Here is an 8,740-nt window from a genome sequence, read left to right on the forward strand (position 1 = left end):
AATGGCTTGTATGTCCCTGAATTAAATTGTTCCAAGATCTCTTCTCCCGTGAACTCTCGTGGCCTTGACATGTCCTCACTTTTACCATTAAAGAGCTTTCTCTTTCGCCATATGTGGTTCTCAGGCAAGAAATGCCTCGCACCCATATAGCCAATCTTACTCCTCAAATGTTCTGATGAAGCATCTTCGTTACAAATAGGACAAGCCAAATAACCTTTTATTGGCCATCCAGATATGTTACCATATGCAGGAAAGTCATTAATAGTCCACATGAGAGCAGCACGCATCATAAGTTTGCACGCCATCCTTCCAAAGCTCTTTCAACTCATCAATTAATGGCCTCAAGTAAACATCTATTTTTTTACTGGGAGCCGTTTTTCGGGGAATAAGCAATGACAGCATACAAAATTGCTCTTTCATACACTTCCAAGGTGGAAGATTATAAGGCATCACGATAACGGGCCACATACTATACGATGTGCTTATATTTCCAAAAGGATTGAAACCATTGGTGGCTAGCCCTAACCTCACATTCCGCGGATCCTTGGAAAACTAAGGATGTCTTCATCAAAGTTCTTCCATTCCTCCCCTAAGTGAATTAAGGTGTTAAACGGCACCGTTTGAAAATAAGCAGTTTTTTTTTTGAACTTAGAAATTAGCATCTTACAGAGGGTACAACATCGTTCGGTTTTACGGAAACCTTTCACTACCAAAAGTTTTGTCACTTAAAAACTCAAACTTTCTGTCCAATTTTTTCATCGGAAAAAGGTGCCATTCGTAAAAAGTTTCCTGGACTAAATTTTTTTTAGTCGTTGGAGGTGAACCTTTAAGGACCAAAATTTAGTCGCCAAAAGTTTTACCTCCAGCCCGCGCGAAATATTGGACTTGTGCCAACTTGGTATTGCTTTTCCACGACTAAATATGCATTTAGTCGGTGTAGGACAATTATTCAGTAACTAACAAGAATGTTGGTCGCAGATAGCCTTATTTTTAGCGACCAAACTTTAGTCGCCAAACGTTTTACCTCCACCCCGCCAACTTGGTTTTGATTCCGCGACCAAATATGCATTTAGTCGGTGTAGGACAATCATTCAGCAACTAATAAGGATGTTGGTCACAAATAGCCTTATTTGTAGCGACCACTATTCATTTAGTCGCCGAAAGTGGTCGCTGAAAATGTATTTTTTTGTAGTGCAATGTCGCTTCGAGGCCCGTCGAAGATCCCACATCATCTCTTGGGCCACCATGACGTTATCGGAAATATTCCTACCATTCACAAAAGCATACTGCTCCGAACAGATAATGTCAGAAAGGAAGGGCTTCATACGAACCATTAGTATTCTTTCCACAACTTTATATAAAATTGTATACAGATTAATCGGCCTAAAGTAGCTCGGCTCGGCCGCATCCTGATGCTTAGGTATAAGAGTGACAATTAGCTGGGTCTCTTTTTTCTCATGAGAAAGGACAATGGTGGTGCCGTGGTGGAGATCGAGAAGGGAGTGACGGAAGAGAGGATAAGTTAGAGGGTGCGTGGTTCCGTCGTTTGAATTTTTTAAACGGTGTACATACAGTGGGTAGTTAATGGAAAGGAGCTGAGATGTTGGTTCGCCGCATCCATCCATTGTAGAGAGAGAAAAGGTGGCTACGCGGCAACCATGCAGGCTGAAACGTTGCGTCCGACGTCCTTTCACCTGTCCTGCTATCAGTTTCCTACCTTGGCGGGATGCGGTAACTAGATAGTGCTACAACGTACGTGCGACAAGCTAGAGGCAAAAGTTCACACGCGTGTAGGCGTAGGACGCCATGCAACGTCACACGTGTAGGGTCCTTTTGCTGGACTCGGCGAAACGAGGCACTAAGAGCTACACGCGTACCGCTCGTCGGAGAAGAGAGCTCCACGCGTACAAGCCTCCAGCTCCGACTTCGCTTGGCAAATCGTCGATGAGCTCGTGATCAAACGTCCGGACGTGGCGATCGGTTTTGTCCATCACCGGATCCTGCATCCACGTAGCCATGCAGGCGTGGCCCAGCTGCCACGTTACTCCACTCCCTCAAGACCCACCACCTTTTCTCTCTATAAATGGAGACCCCCAGCTCCACCACTCCTCATCGTCCCAATTACGCTTTCCCCTCTCTGAGTGAGTAACTAGGAATAGCCAGCCATGACGACCAAACCAAGAGCTTTCATTCCTTTTCTTCTTGTTCTTTCCATCCTTCTCGTCTCTGCCACCTTGGCTCTCTCCACTACCGAGGATCCCAAGCGGCAGATTGAGCGGTGCAAGCAGGAGTGCCGGGAGAGTCGGCAAGGTGAGCAACAAGAGAGACAGTGCGTGCGCCAGTGCGAGGAGCAAGAAGAGAAGAGGGGGCAAGGCGACGAGAGAGGCAAAGAAGGACATAAAGGAGAGGATCCCGAGAAGCGGCTAGAGGAATGTCGGAGGGAGTGCCGGGAGCAAGCAGAGGGGAGGGAGCAGAGAGAGTGCGAGAAGCGGTGCGAGGAGGAGTGTAAGGAGCGTCGTGGAGAAAGCAAGGAGGAAGAAAAGAGGGAGGAAGAAAAGGGGGAGAAGAGGAGAGGGAGCGATCCTTACTTCTTCGAGGAGGAGAGCTTCCTGCATCGGGTCCGGACCGAGCACGGCAATGTTAGGGTCCTCAGAAACTTCTTGGAGAGATCCAAGCTTTTGCTCGGGGTCGCCAACTATCGTGTTGCCATCCTCGAAGCCAATCCAAACACCTTTGTTCTCCCCAGCCACTGGGACGCAGAGGCCCTTCTCTTCGTAGCCAGGGGTATAGCAGTCTAGCATTCGCTCTTGTATCTATTTAAGTTTATTGTTTTATTTTTTCTCCTCCCACTACTCGAAATAGGCTACTTATATGTATTTATATGTGATGATCTGTAGGAAATGGACTTATAACTCGCCAGTGTCAAGATAATAAGGAGACGCAAGAGCTTCGCCGGGGACATATCATAAGGGTGCGTGCAGGAACAATCGTGTCTTTCGTGAACAAAGACAGGAACGAGAAGCTCGTTATAGTCATGCTCTTCCAAACCGTCGCGACTCCTGGCATGCTTGAGGTCCCTCGCATACACCTATAGCTCACACCTCTTAGTCATTTGTCTTCTAATTTACTCATTTCTCTATTGTTACCGACCATCGACCTTTGTGACCGTGCAGGCGTTCGTTGGTGCCGGTGGACGAAACCCCGAGTCATTTTACCGGAGCTTCAGCAAGCCAGTCTTAAGAGCTGCCTTTAATGTATAATAGAATGTTTCCCTTTCTCTCATTCTGTTCTTATACATGTAGTCGTCTGCTTAATTATCCATGTTCTTAACGTCTGAGTGAATCATTCTCGGTCCATGTATCAGACAGGAGTAGACAAGCTGGAGAGGCTCTTCGGAAGGCAGAAGAAGGGAGCCATGATAGAGGCAAGCCAGGAGCAGATCAGGGAGCTGAGCCGCCGCGCTGGCTCCGAGGGTCTGCCTTGGCCCTTCGGTGAATCGAGGAGGCCGTTCAATCTGCTCGACAAGCGCCCTTCCCACTCAAACCGCCATGGAGAGCTAAGGGAGGCCGATCGCGACGACTACCCGGAGCTCAGGGACCTCAACATCCAAGTCGCCCTCGCTAGGATCAACAAAGTACTTAGGCTTTCCTTCTACCTCCCTCTTCTCACCATCTCTTGTTCTTATGAGGTTTTCAGGATAAAATTTAAATGGTGTCTGTTTGGCAGGGATCCATGATGTCACCTAACTATAACACGGAGGCAACCACGATTTCCATTGTGGTAGGAGGCAACGGCCAGGTTCAGATAGTGTGCCCACACGTTTCTAGACAACAGGAGGAAGGACGAGGCCGGGAGGGAGAGGAAGGACGAGGTCAGCAGGAAGGCAAGGAGGAAGAGGAGCAACAACAGCGAGGTCAGCGCTACCAAAGAGTCGAATCCGAGGTTTCACGTGGCACGACCTACATCGTTCCTGCGGGCCACCCATCCGTCGCCGTCTCTTCGCGCAACGAGAGTCTTGAGGTCCTGTGCTTCGAAATCAACGCCATGAACAACCAGAGGACCTGGCTTGCAGGCATCTTCCATAGACTTTTAGTTTAACTAAAACTACTGAAATGGCTGGTTGCTAGCCCATTACAACTTGTAATTAAGTGTTTTTCTTGTTTATTTGAGCAAACATGCAATTAGCCTTCTATATGATTTCTTATGGTGGATTGCAGGGAGCAACAACATATTGAAGCAGATGGATAGGATGACCAAGGAGCTGGCCTTCGATCAGCCGGCGAGGGAGGTGGACGAGGTCTTGAATGCCCCAAGGGAGGAGGTTTTCATGGCGGGCCCACAGGAACGCGAGCGGGAGAGCGAGAGAGGGGAAGGTCGCGATGGTCCACTGGAATCTATCCTGGAATTTGCCGGCTTCTGAGATGGAACAAAGGGAAAGTTAAGAGTTGTGGAGACCAGAGACCGGAGTGAGGGAATATATATGTATGAGAGTTTTAAGAGTAGTAGTAGTAGTAGGAGTGATGCAAATCCTGCGGAATAAGCACATTTAAGGTGCCCTGGAATAAAAGACTTCCCTTTTAGCATTTATTTTGGCGTTCAACTTAGGAACCACTTCTATTTGGTACCAGCAATTCGTCATGCATTTGATGTTCCAAGGAGCACAAGCGCATGCAAATAATCGACGGTCAACTAATAACAATTACTTCCCATAGGCTGTAGAAACTCCTTTTGGGGCAAGAGGCCTCAGCTCTCCGAATCGAAGCTTTGATGGGACAGAGCCATGCAACTAATGCATTGGAAAAGATGGGGCCTCAATTGCACCCACCTTGAGACTTCACATGTGAAGCTTTTTTGGTTATCTAGAGGCTTTGTAAACCACGGGAAGATGGTCCTTTCTAATGCTTTCCACTCTATCGGTCATGTAGCTCTTTGACCTCAGTCAGCCATTTCTTTTGGCGGATAATCAGGTAATGGCAATGACAGAAAAATTAGGTATTGCTGAGGTTTTTTAAGGCATTTATCCATACAAAAAAGCATCGCGCTTTTTAAAGCATTGCAAAAGCATTGGCTATGCTACCATGGAAAATCAACTTTTTCGTGTGTGTCATGTTAACTCTTTATGTTTCATTTATTTCTCCATCTTCTTTTCCTCTTTCCAGTCTTGTAAAGTCTGCCGTAGTTTTTGCTCTGGAATTATATTGCAGAGTACGACATGGATATCCTTCTGCTCCATAATTTTTCATCTATTATCCACAATTTATGTTATAAAAGAAAGGTTAGTGGTTGAAATTTTGTTTCTTTTGTGTAGTTTGAAATCGGCTTCGATATTTATGCTCGTAATGAAGATAAGTTAAATTTCAAAAGACCTTGCATGTCAGCCTTTTTTTTTCCTATGAAGATTTTTCCTTTTTTGGGAGAGGTTGAACTATGAGATATGAAACGATGAGATTGGTGTGAAAAAACAATTAAAATGTTTGACCAATGATTTCCAATAAACTGACAAAAAGATCAGGATAAAATTGCTATTAGTAGTGATAATCACTCGCATGCACAGGATCGATGATCTAATAACCATGCAAAGTCACAAGTTATAGATAAGAGAATGTACCTTGTATCATGGATCCGACGCCGGCTAATTCTTTTTTTGTGCTGTACCACTCTTGTACCAGAACTGAAGCACACTACAGTAAAAGTGTGAAAAGCCGACACTTAAATGCCGACGCTAGGGGAAAGCGTCGGCATTTTCTGCTCCCGCGCTAAGCTTTCCCGACGCTCTTGGTGAGCGTGGGTAATTTGAAGCAGTGGACGACGCTTAAACGCGTCGTCGTAGACTTGATGCTAAAACGACGCTTATAAGCGTCGCCAAGGCCCCCTTAAAACCCAGCGCCCGACCCCAACCCGCATACTTGCCCTAGCTACTCCCGATACCCCTTATTTTCCTCTCCGGCGCTGCCCTTGCCTTCGTCTCCGGCGCTGCCCCCATCTCCCTCCTCTCCGGCGGCTGAAAGCCACGAATGGGACTTCCTTGACGCCAACGGCCACGTTCCAGAAGGCCTACCTCCTCTCCAGCGTCGACCGACCGACCCCAACGCGCTCCGCCCGAGGTAGTTTCTCCTACTCCATCCTCTTCCTCCGTCTCGCTTGTTCTCCTCCTTCTCCTCCTTCCTCAACACGCTCCTTCTCCTCTTCTTTGGTATAAGCCTTGATCGAGCTTCGCCTCCACCGGAGGATCTTCTCCTCCTCCCTCCTCTCCGGCGTCGACCGACCGGCCCGAAGTCCCGATCGTTCCTTGTAGCTAACGCTAGCCTATGTTATTTGGATCAACCAGTACCCCCTATAAAGTCTTGGAAAGTGACCAGTAGAACTTGTCGTGGAAGGCCTGTGTGTACAGTGTACTGCTTCTAGGTTAACATAAAGTAACTTTTCCTTAAAGGCCCTAATTATTTGTACATGGTGCAAATTTCTTTACTCGAGGGGTTGAGCCTCCAAGGACCTTTCATTCCTTCCTTTGATGAGTGTGGATTTTCCTAGAAGAACAAGAAAAGAAAGAAGAAAGAGTATCTAGGTTATATAATGCAAAAAGAAATTGAAATAAACAGTGATTACTCCTACAAGTTACATGCGTAGCCAATGTTCTTAGATTTTAATATTGAATTCACTCAGAAATAAATTTTAATACTGAATCAGGACAAGTCCAGGTGCATTTCCTTATTGTAATGTTGAATCCATGAACTTATTGTAACGTGCAAAGCATATGAAGACAATATAGGTGCTTTCCGGCATATGTGTGGCCTCAAGAAGCCTCAGGATACATATTTAAACATTTTTATATAGGGAGGGGGAATCTGTTGATGTTTTTATATTCCGATATAGATAGTACTTGAAGGACCTTCACTAAAGATGCATGGTAAATTTCCTCCTCCTAAGCTTCAATGTTCTGACAATTACTATACATAATGCAATTATCTAAAATTGTGCTAAATTGATGACAATTTTTTTTTTAATCAATCAACTCGACAGTAATTGGCCATAATTCACCATCTCTTTTTTTTTCCTTTTATTTGATTCATTTTAGTTGTGCATGCTTGTGCTGAATTGGGCTAGGTAGCCGAGCACATGCCAAATTCATGAAGCAGTTTGCTATTTTTTCTTATGTTCTTAGTTCTTTTTGGAATCTGCAGAAGACAGCTTCTATGATATATAGAGGTCTTAAAAGAGTTTGATGTAGTAGCTCTGTGCTAATGTTTTAAGTTTTCCTATGACTTTGAATAGTAAGTGTCATAGATTTCATTGTTTAAGAAGCCATATAAGGCCATACTTCGCTTTGCATCTAGAGGTAAGCCTCTTCAAAAATGCGTCGAGGCTCGTTAGCAAGGCTCTATAGGTGTGAAGGATATCATATCAGGTTAAAAGGTGTGTAACATGCAAACCCTGTACTTCTATGTTATGCCTTATTTGAGAGTTTTAGCAGTTAGACCTTTATTATTTTCACAACCAAATATAATGAAAAACACAGTGTTTTTTTTTAAATTTTTGCATACTCAAATTTCAAACTGTGGTGCAGTGCGTTAGTGTAGCTGTTCATTATTATTTGGTTAGTGGAATTTGATCCTCCAGATTATCCTTGGTAATAAAGTAACAAGAATATTTAATTATTTGCCATTATCATAGATTTTATGATTTACTCATGAATTGCCCATGACTGATTCAAAAACTTTGATGCCTTACAATTAAATGATGCTCTATGTTGTTACTGGTGGTCTTGTTTTTGCTACTATTTATGGTTAGTTCTCACCAATTCTATTTTTCTTGTGAAGAAATATAATAGATAGTTCAATAATCAAAGTTTCTTTATTTTTGTTTGTTGACCCCCTAATGGATTTTGATGAATACAACACACTAGAGTATAATTCCATTTGTCTTAACAATTTAATTGAGAATTTCATGTGTTTTATTAAAAATATTGTTAAGAAAAGTCTAGGCATGTTCCTGTTGGGAACCCGCCCATGCCGCTGATATTTCAAAAATTTTTCAGATGGCAGCGGAATCGGCATGCGCGAGTTCGACGTTCATCGCATGAACGTTGTTTCGAGACCTTTCGTAATTAGGTAAGAATTAAAACTTTTAAAACTACTAGGAAGATCAAATCTTCACCTTGCGCGGGTAGATGATCACCGCGAATCTGAATTCGTGGTTTTAGGAAGAGGGTTCGCTTGAAGCCGTTCAAACGTCCGGCCTCTACGGGTATCCACACGAAGTAGAGAACCGATCAAAGCTTTCTTGTCTTCCCGGGGTGCTAGCTCCCTTGCAAAGACTCCTTTGATGGCTGATCTCTTCTCTTTCTTTCAACTCTTGAAAGTGCTTGAGAGGAGGAAGAAGAAGGATGAAGAAGAGGAAGTAGATGAACCCCTGCACAGCCTTCTTTCTGTTGCTTGCGCTGGATGAAGAAAAGGAAGAGGAGGAGGCCGCCAACACTTGGAGGTTCCTTCTTTCTTGCTTGCGGCTGCAACTAAGAGGGAGGAAGAGGGTGGCCACGGCACAAGGGAAGAGGGCTCCAATGCTTAGGGCGCCGGCCTCATGGTGCTTCTTATAGCTATCAAGGGCTCCTCCAAAGTTGGAGCCCTAGATAACTTTCCAAAGAAAGAAGGGGGCGCCGGCCCTAGCTCCTCTCTTCTTCAATCCGCACCATCCAAGATGAGAGGGGCTGATGCCCCTCTTACTTGGTTAACCTAATCCTCTT

General features: G+C 44.8%; 1 protein-coding gene across 1 annotated transcript; it reads left to right on the top strand.

The window, feature by feature from the left end:
• Positions 1-2,124: 2,124 nt before the first annotated feature.
• On the top strand, positions 2,125-4,587 carry LOC103695527 (vicilin Jug r 6.0101). Its single transcript, XM_008776887.2, has 6 exons — positions 2,125-2,784; positions 2,898-3,073; positions 3,174-3,254; positions 3,365-3,634; positions 3,727-4,072; positions 4,218-4,587. Exons 1-6 carry the CDS (start codon positions 2,166-2,168, stop codon positions 4,418-4,420), a joined length of 1,695 nt encoding a protein of 564 aa, XP_008775109.2. The 5' UTR covers positions 2,125-2,165; the 3' UTR covers positions 4,421-4,587.
• Positions 4,588-8,740: the final 4,153 nt, after the last annotated feature.

Source organism: Phoenix dactylifera, chromosome 4 (assembly GCF_009389715.1).
Source record: "Phoenix dactylifera cultivar Barhee BC4 chromosome 4, palm_55x_up_171113_PBpolish2nd_filt_p, whole genome shotgun sequence".
Classification (NCBI taxonomy): domain Eukaryota; kingdom Viridiplantae; phylum Streptophyta; class Magnoliopsida; order Arecales; family Arecaceae; genus Phoenix; species Phoenix dactylifera.

What these genes read in the sequence shown, in the direction of transcription:
- LOC103695527 (XM_008776887.2), top strand. Translation starts at nt 2,166, where the DNA reads ATGACGACCAAACCAAGAGCTTTCATTCCTTTTCTTCTTGTTCTTTCC. An exon ending in CCTTCTCTTCGTAGCCAGGG is followed by an intron (nt 2,785 to 2,897) that starts GTATAGCAGTCT and finishes GATGATCTGTAG; the next exon opens with GAAATGGACTTATAACTCGC. An exon ending in CGACTCCTGGCATGCTTGAG is followed by an intron (nt 3,074 to 3,173) that starts GTCCCTCGCATA and finishes GTGACCGTGCAG; the next exon opens with GCGTTCGTTGGTGCCGGTGG.